The 17688-nt window shown below is 34.1% G+C and overlaps 1 protein-coding gene across 4 annotated transcripts in view; it reads right to left on the reverse strand.

The window, feature by feature from the left end:
* KCNH7 (potassium voltage-gated channel subfamily H member 7) overlaps window positions 1-17688 on the reverse strand; it is a 462003-nt gene that overhangs the window by 12712 nt on the left and 431603 nt on the right. For 3 of the 4 annotated variants that reach the window (XM_032286560.1, XM_032286559.1, XM_032286558.1), the window contains 3 exons: window positions 16490-16695; window positions 14168-14264; window positions 3538-3789 (listed from right to left, as the gene is read on the reverse strand). In XM_032286560.1, coding sequence (XP_032142451.1) covers window positions 3538-3789; window positions 14168-14264; window positions 16490-16695 — 555 coding nt within the window. The remainder of the gene's footprint in view (window positions 1-3537; window positions 3790-14167; window positions 14265-16489; window positions 16696-17688) is intronic. The other variant, XM_032286561.1, reaches the window with a different exon arrangement.

Consider the following 17688-nt stretch of genomic DNA (forward strand, 5'->3'; position numbering starts at 1 on the left):
ATACAGAAAGTGATTTTGGTTTGATAGGCTTGAAAAAATTTGACAAGTATTTATGATTAAACACTGAGAAAAGTGATGTAAAGTTATGGAATTCTTGGCTATTTAAATTTCGACAGAAAGCAACTGAACTGGGTAGGATTAGCTATGATTTTAGAAATAGGATAACAGGACCATTGGACTTCTCAAAGTTCCTTCCTTTCCTGCAGTTTCTCCAGGGGTAGTTTAAATGCATCCCCTTTTCTCCAAGTAGAAGACAGACTTGTCGATATTCTTTCTTCATGGTTTCCTTTCACTCGCTATCTTTTATCATTGAATATAAAGAAATTTCTCAAATGAGGTGTCTATAATTTCTGCCTCAGTAGGGTGAGGCTTAACAAAGGAATTAGCATATCCAAAGCCAGCATTAGAAAAATATAGGATAAGAGTTCCTTCTTGGGCAGAAATGGCTAACAGACCTCAGAAGGCTTGCTTTGAATTCCAGAAAGACTCTTCCTGACTACATCTTTGTTACTATAGGGATCCTGTTTTCATTATATAAAGTGGCAGTTTACCATTTCTTTTGATATTTTACCAAACATGGCAAAATATAAGTGAACCAAATAAGATATTGTTGGAGTTTTAAGCCATTTATCTGCAGATTTTTACTGAGAAGTAGTATTTATTATTTATAGACATTTGAACCTGTTTAAAATGCAAAACAATAATGTCTTACCAAACTGGGTTTTAAAGATTGGGCCAATAATGTTAAATAGACCTCCAGAATGTCTATATAAATGGTTTAGTGATGCTGATGCTTGTCTCTGTCTGCTGCTAGCCAGTTAATGCAGAAATCTTTCTTTCGAGAAAGCAAGAACTAATAAGATTGAAGTTACATGTTATGCTCACAGGTTTTGTGCAAAGAAAGCTTACAGAATTTCTGCCTATGTTTAACAGCTCTCTTCTTTCCAAATCACATATAATAAATTGATTTTTAAATGACAATGGTGAATCACATGCAATACATTATGGAGGATTATATTTTTTCTTCAGGGATCAAGAAAAATAATTACCTTATTAGAAATGAATGAAATGTACACTCTTAAGGGGATACATTTAATTCCATGACTATAATTTACTCTTTTATTAAAATCTGAAGATACGTAATTAGCTTGTTTTAACAGCAATTTAAAAAATGAGTTCAAAGGGGGAAATCCTGGTTAGTGGTCTTAATGAAATGAACATCCTTGTAGACACTATCTAAATATAGCTCAGAAAAAATCTGCACTTGGTTGCCTTGGAAAATGTTGCTATAGTTGCAAGACACATTTCTGAGAATGGATGAACAGAAAGTAAACTTTCACTTTTGCTCTGAGTAGACAATTTTCCTAGAGTCAAATTTTGACCTCAATCTAAGTAGCAACAGAGTCCATTTAATTTGTTCTCTTTTCACTTTAGTTTTGCCTAAATGTGCCCCTCTGTTGGATTGAGCATTACAAATGTCAGGAATGTGAGTGAGTGAAATTTCCTATTGATGGTGAAACTAAAATTTGTGGGGGTTTAGTAGTTTGAACTGCAGCAGCAACAAGTCACACCTCATTTATTAATGCAATGTGTCTCCTTAAAAAAATTAGGGATTTTGAAATCATTTGACATTTGCAGTGAATGAAGTTTTAGAATTCCCCATTGGTTAATGATATTAATTAGCCAGGCTAACCATGTGTCACACTGATTGAAGCTATATGACATCAATTCAATTGATCTGCATATTTGGCTATACATTTTCAAGATAATTATTATTTGAATAGGGATTGCCCTGTAAATTTTTAAAAATTAGAATATATAGGTATTAAATTTGTTAGAATACTATTTTTGTATATATGGAAAAGCTCATTAAAGATAATTGGAAGAGGTGGCAAAGAAAAGTATTAGAAGAAGGGCCTGAGAATTCATTGTCAGAGAGAGTCATTATACAGTCAGAAAATCCCCAAATTATATCTTTAATAATCTGCCACTTGAGACTCTAAAACTCAAGAGGAAAACAACAAGCATTTTTATTAGGTTCACATTATGCTGACCTTTGGAGATGGTAGAGATGGTTCAGCAAGTTCTTCAGAACTTCTGACTTCCAGGATACAACCTGTTTCTATTTTTAGCACTTCCCAGAATCCGTTTTCATAAATACTTAAAATAGGACATTTGGTAATCACATTTAATATTCCATTCTTCCATTGTGATAAATGAGGTACTATTTTCATTCACTTCATCAAGATTTTAGATTGTCCAGAGAACACTTGCATATATTCTTAGCTTACTTCAATGTGGGGTCATGAAAAAGTGGATGTGACATGATAGAGAAAACAACTCTTGAAAAATATAAAGCCTAAACATCCTAGATTCAATAAAATCTTTGTAGCTGAATATGATATTCTGGAATCATGAGGATAAGTAATATTTACTTACTCTGCATTAATGGACTAATTTTGCTATCCTACCAGTCCTAGAGCTTCCTATTTTCCCTTCATTTTCTTAATATTCTTTTGATGCTTTGTTATGCCTTCTTAATCTTTATATTTCTGTACATCCAGGGATATATTAAATTATTAAAACTTGAAAAGTAAAGCCTATGAGAAAATACTAACAGTTGGGGACTTTATTTCAGAAAGGTAATTTACATGTTATCTTAATAACCACAGCCTAGTTGGTTAAATAATATTATTCCTCTTTTAATGATGCACAAACTGAGTCTTGGTGGGTTTGATCAAATAATTTACCCAAAGACGTAAAGGGAGCAAGTGTCAGAGCTGCGCCTGGAACCCAAGCAGTCTGACCCACACCTGTTACTGGTACCACTTACTAGCTAGATCTGTAGATCTAGCCTCTGGTATGCTAAAATAGTTTTTCTTCCATGTAATAGTTCTTTAAATTTTTCAGAATTTCTCATTTTTATCATTAAATCTGCAGCTACTAATCAAGCATTATTACTCAACTCATGCACATTTCTTACAACAAAATCTATTCATTTGGGTATTCCTTTTGATAGGGATGCTAAACCAGAGTTGGATTCAAGACCATACTTTATTTCAAGGAATTTTTTCCCAATCTTTCTCATATTTTCTGTAAAATTAAATTTTAGTTGGCATGTATTACAGTGTGATTGCATTGGCCTTTCATACTATAATATTATAAGGTTGGGGGTGAGAAATGGGTACAAAAGATACATATAAAGGACCAATTGGTTAGCTGTCTGAAAATACTCATTGATCCTCTCTCCCCATTGAAATCACTACAACAGACTTTCCCACAGTTTTCTACCTGACATTATATTGAGTCTGGTTGGTCACAAAAACCTCTCACGCTATAAGTTTTTGGGCATAATTACCACTTGTTTTAGAATAGTGCGAACACTTGGTAGATGATCTGAAATCTGAATGCTTCAGGAACATTTCATGAAGATGAAAACAATTAGATTAATGTGTCAGTACAGTTCTTAATTTGTAAAAAGTCACCATTTGTGATTAGCACTGAAGAAAGATCACCTGATGTCTAACTCTGGATTACCTTTGCAAGAGTGACTTCTTTTATCTATGTGCATTCTTCCTGAGGTGGGCACTCTTTCTTCAAAATCGAGCCCAGATGCTTTCCCTATTCCTGGAGAAGAATCTACTATTCCTGAGAAGAGCGGCTTTTGTTCATCATCAATGGAGGAGATGAAAGATGACGATCTGCTTTTTTTTTCTTCAAAGTGTCTCTTGGAACTCTGATAATGTCTTATGGTATCTGCAGAGTCTTCAGGATCATTTGTACTGTTTTCTTCGCCAAAATATATCAAAGAAAAGTTATTTTATAGCAGATAATTAAATGTGAGACTGTATGCATATTACACTACCTAGCTATATATAAACTATATACATATAGTTTATATATAGCTTTCTCCTATTGAAAATGTAGCTACTTGGATACTTCATTTTTTTAAATTCAAGGGTTATTAGATTATCTTAGTGAAATAAATTATTCATTTCAAAATTAAAAGAATATTTTCAATAGTAATAATGTTTATGTCTCAGAGGAAAACTGTAGGATAACTTACAAACTTGTTTAATGTGCTCAACAGTTATTTGTATTCTGAGAATCTGGCTCACTCTTCCTTTAGGGAAATGAAAAACACAAGGGAACATGTGTCCCAATTTTAAAATATCACCACTATGCAACTTGTTATTTGTTTCTTTTTAACCTACATGTCCTATCACCTGTTTCAGCTGCTCATTCATTGCAAAGGTCAAAACTGGAAGCCTCCTTGTAGTTAAAGGCTGGCAGGCTGAAGTTCAACCTTAGTCGGATGCATGTAATGGCCTTGGCATTCTAGGAATTTTGGTTGTGCAGCATAATGCAAAGAATATAAAGCTTAAATACAGTAATTAAGGTAGGTTTTACCTAATTACATTAAAGCTGGTAGTACATATTGGCTGTTTTATACTGAAATGTCAGGATAATTTCAGTCCTGAAGGTTGTGTTAGAACATATTTCAGCAGGAAAAACTCAAAGAGACAAATCCAGGAACTTGTTTCTATTAGTGTCCTGGGGAGACAGTATAATTCTCCATCTGGTTTCTGTTAATAACTAACCAACAAAACTCCAGAAGGTATATTATTTTCTGGAGAAATGGTGAAGACAGTGTCCCCATCCACTCCGCGCCTGAGTGTGCTTATTTGGTTATTTACAGAAGGCCAAATGAACCGATAGAAGGCCACACCAGAGAAACTTCCAGCTGTCTTTAAAAATTCCCATATGGCATAGAACTTCAACAAAGATTTTGTCCCTTTATTTTTTTAAATCATAATTTAAAATATGAAAAGCCAGAAAGCAGCCCAAGGTAAAAGGAGATAAAATTTAAAAATCAGCTTTATGTGTAATTGTTATTGAGGTGTTTATGTTCTATCAATTAAAGTTAAATATAGCAAAAGCAGATTGCTTATTTTATTTAAGATTTCATGCTTGTTCAGTGATTTCATCATTGCTGAGAAAGCCACAGACCTTTCCAAACTCCAGTGTTGCAGACATCATTGATTACTTACTGTTACTTGTATATCCTCACTCAATCACTAATTTAATTGGTTGTAAATAATCGGATCAAGTATTCTTACAAAAAAACTCTTCTCTTCAGTGTCATTGGCACAGACCTCCTTAAACCTTTAAACTTTTATTTTGCCATCTTCGTCCCAACTTAGTTTTTAACTTCTCCCCTTCTCTAAAGCCCTCTAAAAATTTGATAAACATTCTCTACTTTTTGAACATATTTTATTCCTTAAAAAAGCTGGGTGCGGTGGTTCACACCTGTAATTCCAGCACTTTGGGAGGCTGAGGTGGGTGGATCACAAGGTCAGAAGTTCAAGACCAGCCTGGCCAACATGGTGAAACCGCATCTCTATTAAAAATACAAACATTAGCCAGGCACTTGTAATGCTAGCTACTAGGGAGGCTGAGGCAGAGAATTGCTTGAACCCAGGAGGTGGAGATAGCAGTGAGCTGAGATCCCACCAGTGCACTCCAGCTTTGGTGACAGGGCAATACTCTGTCTCAGAATAAATAAATAAGTAAAAATAAAAAAAAAAGTTATAAACTTTGGGCTAGTAAATGTGAAAAAAAAAAAAAAAAGAAAGTTTCATCTTTCTAAATTTTCCTCATATCTGATTTGTGAATTGCACCAGTTTGCTCCTCCTAAGTAAACCTTTTTGTAGTCCCTGACTTGGGAACCAAAAATATTTGAATCGGATCATGCCTACTATTTTCTAAAAAATGTTTTCATTTTTATACTTTTGTGGAATGTTTTCCAGCAGCATCAATGTAAGCTGAATTAATCGTTAATTCATATGCTTCCAATAGAAACCTGGATAGTGCTAACATGGATATTGGTAATTAATGTACCTCACAAGTTAATAAACCATTTTGTCTCTTTGGCTTGAGAGGTCTTGGGGAATCCTTACACATGGTAGAATGTTCTGTTCTACCTACCATTTTGGGCTCCAGTCTTAGTTTGCTAATTTATGGCTTGATTTTGGATGTGTATGAACCAGATTCACCAGTTAACATTACTGTTAAGTTGAATTATAACTTGGTGATTTCATCTTGAACATGTATTTACAAAATGTGGTGAATGAGGAATTACTATCATTTAGTTTTATAGTATAATGGAGAAAATTACTTTGCATACATAGGACAGAATTCTTTAGCAAAATTTCAGGTAAAAGCAGAATCAGGTAAAAGAAGAAGTAAAAATTTGATATCCTTGAATTTTCCCCATTGGTAAGGAGAAAAAAAAAAAAAAAAACCCAAGCCCTACTATTTCTGTATTCATTGCTGCTGGACTATCACCCAAGCCATATGAACAATTTATTTGATACAACCCCACTGAAAAAGCATTTTTTCCCATTACATACTAGATAAATTAAAGCTTCATTTTCTGCCACATAAAATGAAAGTTGAAATGACAATCTATTTGTGATTAAAAATGGAAACTGTTCAGGCTTTGGCTGGAAAATTGACTGATGTAATATGTACATGAAATTGGGCAGCTGAAATGCATTATAATTAGCCTCCAGGTCCTTCTAAATTTTGATGGACTGTACTATTTTTGCCTGTTTCTAGTTAAACTGAATTATTTGATAGACATTAAATAGCATCAGGTACTATTTTTTTCTTAATTCTATTTATATTCTATGTAGAAATAATATTCTAAGGGCAGTTATCTGATTGCATAATCTCTCCTGTTACCATCATTTTATACAAAGAAAAATTCTTGCCTGCATAATTAAACCTCAAACTTGCTTTTGATTCACAAGACAATAAACCTTTTTTTTCTCCCTTATTTTTATAAGCAAACAGTTCATCTCCTCTTTTTCCACAGAACACAATTCTAAAGCATTTGTGACTTATCTGATGAGTGTCTCTCTGGGTTTAGAATGGTTTCAAGAGCATAGAGTAAGTGTCTTAATGGAATGGCTGACCCATTTATCTTAAGAATGATAATATAAAATCCTTCCTTTCAAAAACCTGGAATAAACATTTGTGCTCACTCCACCTTTTATGGAGTCTTCCTTTCAGATTAATTACCATTTTTATGTGTCAGACCCAAAAGGGACACAAGCTTTGATCAAAGAGAAGCATTTAAGGTGCTCTCTCAGCATTTGAGTTTTAGATTTCCCACTGGTGACAATTTAGAAATAAGTTAAGAAATTCCCAGCCAGATGCCTTGAAAAATTATTACACTGGAAAATTGGAGTTTAAGATATATTTTTTAATTTAAGATCACATATGTTAGGCCCCCCATAGCTCTAAAGGATGTTGAAAGCGGACTAGATGCATATGTTTTATACAAATACAAAAATTAAGAATTTTAAAAATTAAAATAAAAGATGCATTTGGGGAAACATTGGTTTAAAGGTAAAAAGTTTCAGATATACATAACAGATAAATTTTGGCACTCTATTCTACAGTATGGTAACTATAATAAATGTATTATAAACTTGAAAGTTGCTAAGAGATTAGATATTAAATGTTTTCCTGACATAAACACACACACACACACACACACAGAGTTAACTATCTGAGTGATGAATGTGTTAAATTAGCTTGAGTGTGATAATCATTTCATAATGTATACAAATATGAAGACATCACTTTGTATATCATAAATATGTACTTTTACATATCAATTATACCTCAATAAAGCTTGAAAAAATCAAAAGATACTTTTATAAATCACTAAAATGGATAACAAAAAGCTAAGCATTATTTGTTATTGAGGAAGATATTTCAAAGACATACCGAAGTATAATACCAATATATTTAAATAATTTAATAAAACTAGAATAGAATTATTCCTATTTTATAAAAACAAGTTTATTAGTGAATACATTTACCCCTTCAATAATTTTCATAGGAGTTATTTTATTTTGGAGGATTACTTTAAAAACTTACTGGTTTTTGGATGGCAATGGAAAATCACTAAACCAGTATTGCAAAGTGATAGCATTTATTGGTATCCTTTGAAATGCAAAATGTAATGAGTTCAAGACACTTTCAGTCTATTTTCTGGAATATTGGATTTTTCCTGTTGAATAAATATTGAAGAGCTAATTCTAATAAGATTACATGGATAGGGAAATGAGTAGTTTTCTTCCCTACTCTTGGGATGTGTGTATCTCTTGAAAAGCGTTCTTGTTTGTGTTCTTGCATGCAGACTCATTTCGTCCAATCTTTCACACTGATTTACAAATCTTCAGTTGTTACAGGCAGATCTTTAACACTGTTTAAATTTTTTACTCTTGTCACTTTTTTTGTTTTGTTTTGTTTTTCATGCTTAGCAGTTTGTTCTTTACAATGGAGTATATTGTGAAAATATATTAGCAAAAGTAAGAGGGTCTTTGGAGCTCCGGGAATTGTTTCCTAGCTTTTGGAAATCAAGAGGGTAAGAATATTTCCAGGTTAGGAAGGACAAACTCAGTATTCTTTAACTTCACAGGCCAATGTCCCTTTTGCTAAGAAAAATTATTTTCTTTCTGACTCAATAATTTTTTCAAGTCCTATTTAATTGAGGCTACTTGCCAACTTTATTCTTGAACATTGTTCTTTATGCTTTTGTAAAAAGAAGTAGGAAAAGATACAGAGAGGGGATATTAAGAAGAATGGGCTCAGATACTTCTGCAGAGTTCTGATGAGGAATGGGAGGCAAAGGAATCAATGCCAAATCTGTTGGTTTGGGAGATGTGACCTCAATGCTTTAATTAAAAAATATAGCAATAGGATTTCTCTTAAAATGCATAACATCAGTGAGAACTAATTTTTACAATGTTTGTGGAGTTTCCAAGGAATAAAACTAATAGAGTCAAAAGTTTCCTTTTTAGATTCCTTCAAGGTTCTCCTTTTTTCTACATACTACTTGTTACAAAATAGTACAAATAATTTCTGCAGAATTCTGTAGAAACAATTTTTTTTCTGCTAAAGTAACTAGAAAATGTAATGAAAATTAAAGAGGGTAAGTATGCAGATACTAATTACAATTCAGAAGGAATTTCCATTTGTCTCCTTGTTAACCAATGAGGAATTTTCTCTAAAAAGTTGAGACATACTTTTGAAAATTAAAGTAGAAATAAACATGAAAAGACGCAGGGCACTTAGCACACAGTGGATACTCAATGATAATGGACTCCAAGTAAACATGTGATTGTTTGTGCCTGGTTACACTGCTGCCCTCACTGGATTATTCTCTGCCAAAAGGTCACAGGCACCCTAATTAGCCATTAGTAGCCACATTGATACTGTATTTTCTGTCAACAGAAAGGGTTGAGCAGCACACTGAAAATATTTGGTCATATAAGCCCTGTAAGTAAACATACATAAGTGTTTGCGTGTAGTGTATAATGGCACATTATACACACACACATACATATATATATATAATCTATTATAAAATATATAAATGTGTGTGTGTATATATATATACATATATATATATACACATATATATTGAAGAGCTAATTCTAATAAGATTACATGGATAGGGAAATGAGTAGTTTTCTTTGTATACATATATATATATATGTATATATATTTATATACATATATATATACACACACAATTTATATATTTTATAATAGATAAAATATTATATACATATGTATATTTAGATATCCTGTGCCATTATACATGCTATTTTACAAATAAATCCTGTAAATTATGCAATACACACAACATAGAATTTTAGAAGAATTATTACTCTTATGACCTATTGGAGTTGGCTCATACTGGAGTAGGCACAGTCCAACTTTTAAGACCAAGTAAATAGAGGTGACTTTTCAGCATTTTTCTCATTTATTTCTCTTATGCCCAGTTATCTTAACAATGCTCATGGCCACTGAGCAGATCAATGAAGCATCATTTTTGTTCTTCACTTCTGTAATGTACTTCCATCTCAGGAACTGTAGCACTTCTTTCTACAATGAACATTGTCATATTGGGGAGGTCCTGGGCACCTCTATGCCAGAATTTTAGGAAGAAAAGATACCTACTTGAAGAAACCTTTAAAAATACAAGGTGCTCTCAAGTTTCTACCTGCATTTACAAATCTCTCCTGTAGGGAAGTGGGATTTTTCCTTAGACAAAAAATATACAACTCATGAGAACAAGCCACCCTCAACGACAAATTCATTATGTATTCAATATGAGTGTATAATTTGTTTTTCAGGTTGCCAGAGGTTCTAGATATTTCATTTAAAAATTGTATCTTATTCAATGTGAGCTCTTTAGCACCTTATGGCAGGCATGATTGGAAGTGGAGTGGCAGGAGGCAGGTGTGGATTGAAGCCTGAAAACTTCCATTGTTCCACTCAGTAGGTAGAGAGTGGCAATGCAGGACTCAAACTTTGTCCTTTGCCAGTGACCAACAACACGGTCTTCCCTCTGGTTCTTGATGCCACAGCTGATACAGTCATCAACACTCTTGAATGTCTACCTTCAAGGTTTCTTTTCATATGAACAATAAACTAATACTACATAAATGAATGCATTTCAAGGGAAGATTTCAGCTTCTGTATCCACAAATCGTTTAGCCTCAATGATTCCCTGAAAGCTCTCTGTTCTTTATATTATGTGTATTTTTCTCCCATATGTTGATGCTACATCAAGTATATAATGAATGCCTACCTTAAGAGCATTAGATTTGGATGACAGGGACTAAATTTATTTCAGCAAATTTTATAATTGCCCATAGCACCCTGGATTCCTAAAGACTTTGGAATAGCCTCTTGGGCTCTGGCTAACTGGGGTTGTGTTTTCACATTGACCAACTCATGGTAACTTACTGGGACAACCAGGAAACTTAAAGAGCTGTAGGCAGAAAATCCCTTAGCATCTATACTTTATATAAAATTGATCTCATAGAGTAAGCCTCCAATTAAAGGGGCAGTATTCAAAATCAGCAGAAATGTCTAGTGGCATGAGCAGAGTACGAATTGTGACATTGCTCTCAGGGCCTTATCAGGAGGTAAAAACATTAGATTATTTAGCTTAAGAATGAGGAAAACAAACAAGATTGAAAGGAGATTTAACAAATCTTCAACTATGTGGAGGACATTATTATATTGACAACATTGTTAACCTGTTTTTCATTTCCAGTGAGATAAAGATAAGAGATGAACTTCAGGATAAGGAATTTAGATTAAGTCTGTGGAAGAACAGCTTAATAGTAATGGATCTGATTTTAGACAAAGTCACCAAGAAAATAATTAAAGACATTGCAGAACAAAATGATCAACTATCTACGAATAGTCTATTGTTCTGCAATCAGCCAGGGGAAGCAATTAGTCCAATTCAACAAATATTTTTCAAACATTCTTTGCTAAAGTAATCTACAGTTTAGCAAAGGAAAAGGAAAAAAATATACCAGCCATTGTACAGAGCATATTTTGACTAAATATTATAAGAAGTAAGTGCTTTGAGAATTCATAAAAGAAAGAGAAGCTTTGCATGTGAGGAGATCAAGAAACAATTCACATTAAATATATCATTGGAGATACTGATAAAAATGAACACACATATATACACAATATCATACCATACCAGTTGAAAACTGATTGTACATGTGTATACAATCACATGTGCTTGATTTTCCGATTCATCTGGTGAACTGGGAGTAGGAAGTTGGCCATAGACAATGTGCCCTCCTTCCTTTGAAAACTGGTATGGTATGATATTGTGCATGTATGTGTGTGCATGTGTGTGTGTTTAAGAACAGGGAAGCAAATTCTAGTGAAAGGAATAGTATAAGCAGAACCACAGAAACAATGTAATGGAGGAGTGGGCAGTTTGTTTCCATTGAAATGTAGAGCAAGCTAAAGCTAGTAGATGATCTCTTCTAGGAAGAGGATTCATAGAGGAGAAAAGATGTGAAAAAAAAGAACTTGGCATAAGAAGGCAAAAAAAGGGAAAAGAATAAAAAGGAAGATGCTCAAATTCTATTTCATTTATTCTTTCCACAGATATTTGTTGAGTGTCTGCTGTGCAGCAAGCACTAAAACTAAAGGGGGCCAAATATTTTCCACTTTCACAGAACTTATGATCTAGAGGTGGACAACATTGATTAAATAATGATGCAAATAAACCCAGAAGTACAATTGGAGTAAATGTTGCTGAAGACATGAACTGATGGGGAAAGGAGAGGAGTGATGGGAGTAGTTAAGGGAAGGATATTATGAGATAAGACTGAAGAGGTAAGTTAAGACCCACCCTATTAAGTATTTAGGGCATGGGATGTCCTTGGAGGGCTTTGAATATGTGAGTGACATAAAAATAACTGCATTTAGAAAAAAAAATCACCAGAAGTCCAGTGTGGAATAGAAGAGACAGGGGCAAGTTGCATGTGGAAAGGCAAGTTGGAAGGCTGCTTCAGTATTCCAGGTGGCAGATTATGGTAGCTTGGCGCAAAGCTGTGGCTAAGGAGATGGAGAGAAGTGAAACAAAAGGAGACCTAGTTTGAAGACTAAATGGAGATTTATTGAAGGTAGTAATAATAAGCCTTATTGACAGAGTTACTGGAGAGGTTTTGAGAAGTTTGGCTCCGAGATACCTGGCTTGTACAATTGGTTGAATAGAGACATCATTTGCACAGGCATGAGAATTGAAGAGGAGACAGGTTTCCATGGTGCACCATGAGCTCAGTTTAGGAAATGTTGACTTTGAGCTGCCTTTGAGACTTCAGGTAGATAATTTTATGGGCAGTTGGATATGTGGGACTGAAGCTCAGGTGGTCTGGGATTAATATATAAATGTGCACATGTCCTATGTGAGGACATAATTAAATGATGGACACAAATGGGATCACCCAGGGAAAGAGTATGATATAGAATGAGAAGAAAAATGGGCCTAGGACGGGAGCGGTGGCTCACGCCTGTAATCCCAGCACTTTGGGAGGCCGAGGCGGGTGGATCACGAGTTCTAGAAATCGAGACCATCCTGGTCAACATAGTGAAACCCCGTCTCTACTAAAAATACAAAAAATCAGCTGGGCATGGTGGTGCATGCCTTTAATCCCAGCTACTCAGGAGGCTGAGGCAGGAGAATTGCCTGAACCCAAGAGGCGGAGGTTGCGGTGAGCCGAGATCGCACCATTGCACTCCAGCCTGGGTAACAAGAGCAAAACTCCGTCACAAAAAAAAAAAAAAAAAAAAAAAAAAAAAGGGCCTAGGACTATGCCTTAAAAATGGCAACAAATTAACACTGGTGTAGAAGATAATAATCTTGACATTATCTTCAGGGAGTTCATGAAGGTAGGAGGAAAATAGGAAGATTGAAGTATTACAGATGCAAAGAAAAGAGTATTCAAGAAAAAGAGAGGAACTGGTTCATAGGGAAAGAGGCAGCTAAGGGGCCAAATAAGGTAAGGACTAGAATGTTTATTGGGTCATCATGGGGCAAGAGTGGAAGCTTCTTCAGGAAAACCTTCTCTCATTTGCCCAGAACAATTAAAGGTACACTCATCTGGGTTCCCAGTGAGGCATACCTATTCTTGTTACAGAACCTACTATTTAAGGGTGTGTCTATCTCCCTCTCTAGGGAAGATGAGGGATGTTTTGCACAACTTATTTCTCATAATTTTGAGTAGCTCCTTGAAAATGTGAAATGTTAAGTAAGTATTTGTTGGCTATATGAGTAAAGCATAAAAAATAGTCAGAGGAGCAGAAAAACCTGAAGAAAACAAGAAGCAACAACTGCCACAGAGCCTGAGGATGAGAAGGACTAATAAATGTGGCCTTCATCCCTGTCATGCATGCTTGTGGGGCATGTAAGAGGATTGTTCTGTTGGTCTGAAATGACAGTCCTCCTTTCAGGACACTGCTCAGAACTATAAGGCATAGTCAACTGTTATTAAGTGACCATCTTTTAAAAATCAATATACTCTATTTCTCAATCTGTGATGTCCTTGTGAATATCAGATGGGTTTGTTGAATGATATCGTTGAGAACTATCAATCAGAAACTGGAAACCAGATCATTGGCTACTGAATAAAACAAAGGGTCTGCTTTCCTAAAGCCTGAGTAAAATTTACTCTTGAAATCAGAAGTATAATGAACATTTAAGTAAGAAGGCTAATTACCATATCCTCTACATTTAAACTGTAGGAATGGAATGAATTACCTCTCCCTCCTTCGCTTTCAAATGACAGTTTCCTTCTCCGTAGTTTACAGTTGTCTCCTTCGGAATCATTCATGGATTGTGATCGTAGGAGATCAGCCTTTGTTAATGGAACAGGAAGATAAAACGAAAGATTACTCAATTAGAACATAATGTACTATCAGTAAACTACTATTTCATATTGTTTGAACCACCTTGAGACTTATTATTAGATTGCAGGTAAACAGCTACAATACTTTGCTTAATACTTGTCTCTTAATTATAAAATACACCGATAGGACAATTTTTAGTACTTTCACCTTTTGCTTAGGAAATTACAGTGTAGAAGCTATTTATGAGAAATGCTTAGGGATGATGTCGACATTTAAAGACAAAATATTTATGTAGAATGTGTTTTATGTGACTGCGTAAAGTTAAAATAAGAATAATACAGTTGACCCTTGAACAATACAGGCTTCAACTGTGCAGGTCCACTTATACATGAATTTTCTTCTTCCTCTGCCATTCCTGAGATAGCAAGACCAATCATTCCTCTTCCTCCTCCTCCTCCACAGCTTATTAAATGTGAAGATGATGAGATGATGATCTTTATGATAATCCACTTCCACTTAATTAATGGTAAATATATTTCCTTGTCCTTATGATTTTCTTAATAACACTTTCTTTTCTATAGCTTACTGTATTGTAAGAATACAAAATATGTGTTAAGAGACTGATTAGATTATCGATAAGGCTTCTAATCCATAGTAGGCTATTAATAATTTAAGTTTTTGTGGAGTCAAAAGTTATATGTGCATTTTCTACTATATAAGTGTTGGTGCCCAGAATTCCCATCTTGTTCAAAAGTCAATTGTAGTAATTTAAAGAACTTTGCTTAACTTATCATACTCTAAAGAAAAATGTATAAACTAGTTAAAATTAGCTATGATGTTTAAATGACATAGTCATTATCACAAGGTTAAATTTCACAACCATAAATATAAGGTCGAATTCCATAAACATTACACTTTGAACCCTTTATGATTTTGCTCCCACTCCTCCTTCTTGCCTCTCTGGTTCATTCTGTCTAATATTGTCTACCTTTTAAATAAAAATGGAAGCTGCTGTTTATTTGAGTGCTGACTAAACCTTTATATAAAGAAGTTAAGAGAGGTAGATATTTTTCAAGGCAAAGTCAGAATGAGGTTGGTGACATAAAACTGGGATTGTGACAAATTACTGAATTAAAACCATTATAAAAAACATATGCAGTTAATAACTAGACTTTTTCCACCTCAATTAAAAAAACCTTTTCAGTGTTTTAAAAAGAAATAATTATCTGAACTGGCACATCAGGATATTAAATTGTATCTAGGGATCCTTAAAATTTCTCTTTCTCTTTTAAGCCTCTCATCGTACTTGGAAATGACTACAAATATAGAAAGTATTAAATCTACCCCCTTTTACCTAACTATTGACTTTAGGATTTTTTTCCCAGAGAATATATTAGTTACGATTTAAATACACTGGCAAGTATCAGACACTCAGTATTTGATTTCTGATTTAAAAAACATTTAGAATTGGAGTGGAGTTGTGAAATTTTGGGGGAAAAAGGATGGAAGAGGAATAACCTAGTGATAGAATTTGGGTTACAGCATAAGTTTTATAGTCATAGAATAGTAATAGCTCATAAGGGCACATTTTCACAGTAGAAAATTGTGAGAAACATAAGGGCTACACTTGAAGTTTATTCTAGGTTAACTAACATTTACAATTATTTAAACTGTTATTTCTGTTAGACCATATATTCTTCATTCTGCAGCATTAACACTGACAATACTGTAAAACATGACTAATTTGTACTTCTCTGATTTGGAAATTATATTAAATAGAAAACTAAATTTGAATGAGATTTTTTTCATTATTATTGTGAAGACATTGATATACTATATTTATATAGTATAAATAATAGCTGAGAAAACATTTTAATCTCCATATAAGATAAACTCAAGCAATTTTCAACAGCTTAAAATCATTCATTTCTAGCAAATAATTGGCACACTATAAACAAAGGCTATTTTAACTCAAGTATGTCACCTAAGGGTTTCTACAAGATCAAACCTAATTGATCTACTTGAAATTATTCAACATATTTGAAAGTAATTAGGCTATATTTCTTTGCTTTAATTCATAAATTTGAATATTCACCTGGCCTTTCCTTCCAAATATTCAAAATTGGCAAACTTTTGCTGCAATATTTTGCTTGAGTTTTCAAAAGAATTTGTGCAATTCAAGAATGAAATAAAATGTCATAAATATAAAAATAAGCAAACAGTTAACATATACCTTTGCACTCTCATGCCTTAGGTTGAAAGTCAACTCTAGGTTTGTTAGAAAGTGATCGGAAAACTCAGGATACATATCCAAAACCTCTAGCAAGTCTTCTCGCTGAATCTTATGCAAGTCACAGTATGTGAGGGCTCTTACATCTGCATTAGACTTTCCAGGTTTGGCATAAAGATGAACCATTTCTCCAAATATATCATTTTTTCCTAAGAAAAGGAAAAGAAAAAGAGGCGGAGAAAGGGAATCCAAATTCAATGATTTCCTTCTAAAAGTAAAAGGGGGTCATTAAACAATTAATCAATCCCTGATCCAGAGATTTCAAATGTAAGAGCCAACAGCCCACAGACACTTGGGCAGCAAAGTTTCAGCACCTCAACTAAATGCCCAGCCCTTGTTTGCTGACTGGAAATTTGTCTCTAAGGGTGACTGGTCTTTTTATTTCTTTATCTTGATTATTTGGCTAAGCATCTAGAATGTAGCAAACATACCTTCAGTCCAGTACGCCCCACTTGCCATAGAGTATTTTAATGATACTTTCAGGTAGGTGTGCTCTGATTTTGTCAATCCAGGAATATGAGAAAGGCCACAGTGAATCAGATTCATAATCTTTCTGTCTTGGGATGGTCTCTGCAGGTGTTGCTGAGCAAGGGGTTATGGTGGAGTTGTTTTAACACTTAGTGGATTGGTGGAACAACTGGAACACACCTTGCTTCCTAATACCACTTTTGAACTTGCCCTTAGTAAGTATATCCAATTGCTTAATAAATCCGGTTATATTTTCTCAACATACGTAGTCCTGCTTTTTGTTTGTTATATGGCCTTTGTTTGGGAAGTCTGTCCTTCTTGCTCTTCTGTAAAATCTAGGATTTTTTCAGTATCTAACTTCTAACAGGCCTTCCCCATCACCTCTGCCTAGTCACATACAACCTGCTTTTCAAGGTCTTATTCAATGACAAAGATAAGAACAACAGCAACAATAACAAATATTTATTGAGAACTAATAGATGCCAGGCACTGTGTCAAATGCTTAGGTGTGTTGCCTCAATTTATTCCTAAAATAATTTCATGAAGGAATTACTCACAATTATCCCAATTTTATGAATACAGAAAGCATTAAAGAGATAAACTAATTAGTCTAATGTCACCTTCTTAGTTGAATGAAGTGGAGGGAGGGAGAGAGCAGCCAGAAGTAAATCCTA

Source organism: Sapajus apella, unplaced genomic scaffold (assembly GCF_009761245.1).
Source record: "Sapajus apella isolate SASKATOON/1434 unplaced genomic scaffold, GSC_monkey_1.0 scaffold18, whole genome shotgun sequence".
NCBI classification, from domain to species: Eukaryota; Metazoa; Chordata; class Mammalia; order Primates; family Cebidae; genus Sapajus; species Sapajus apella.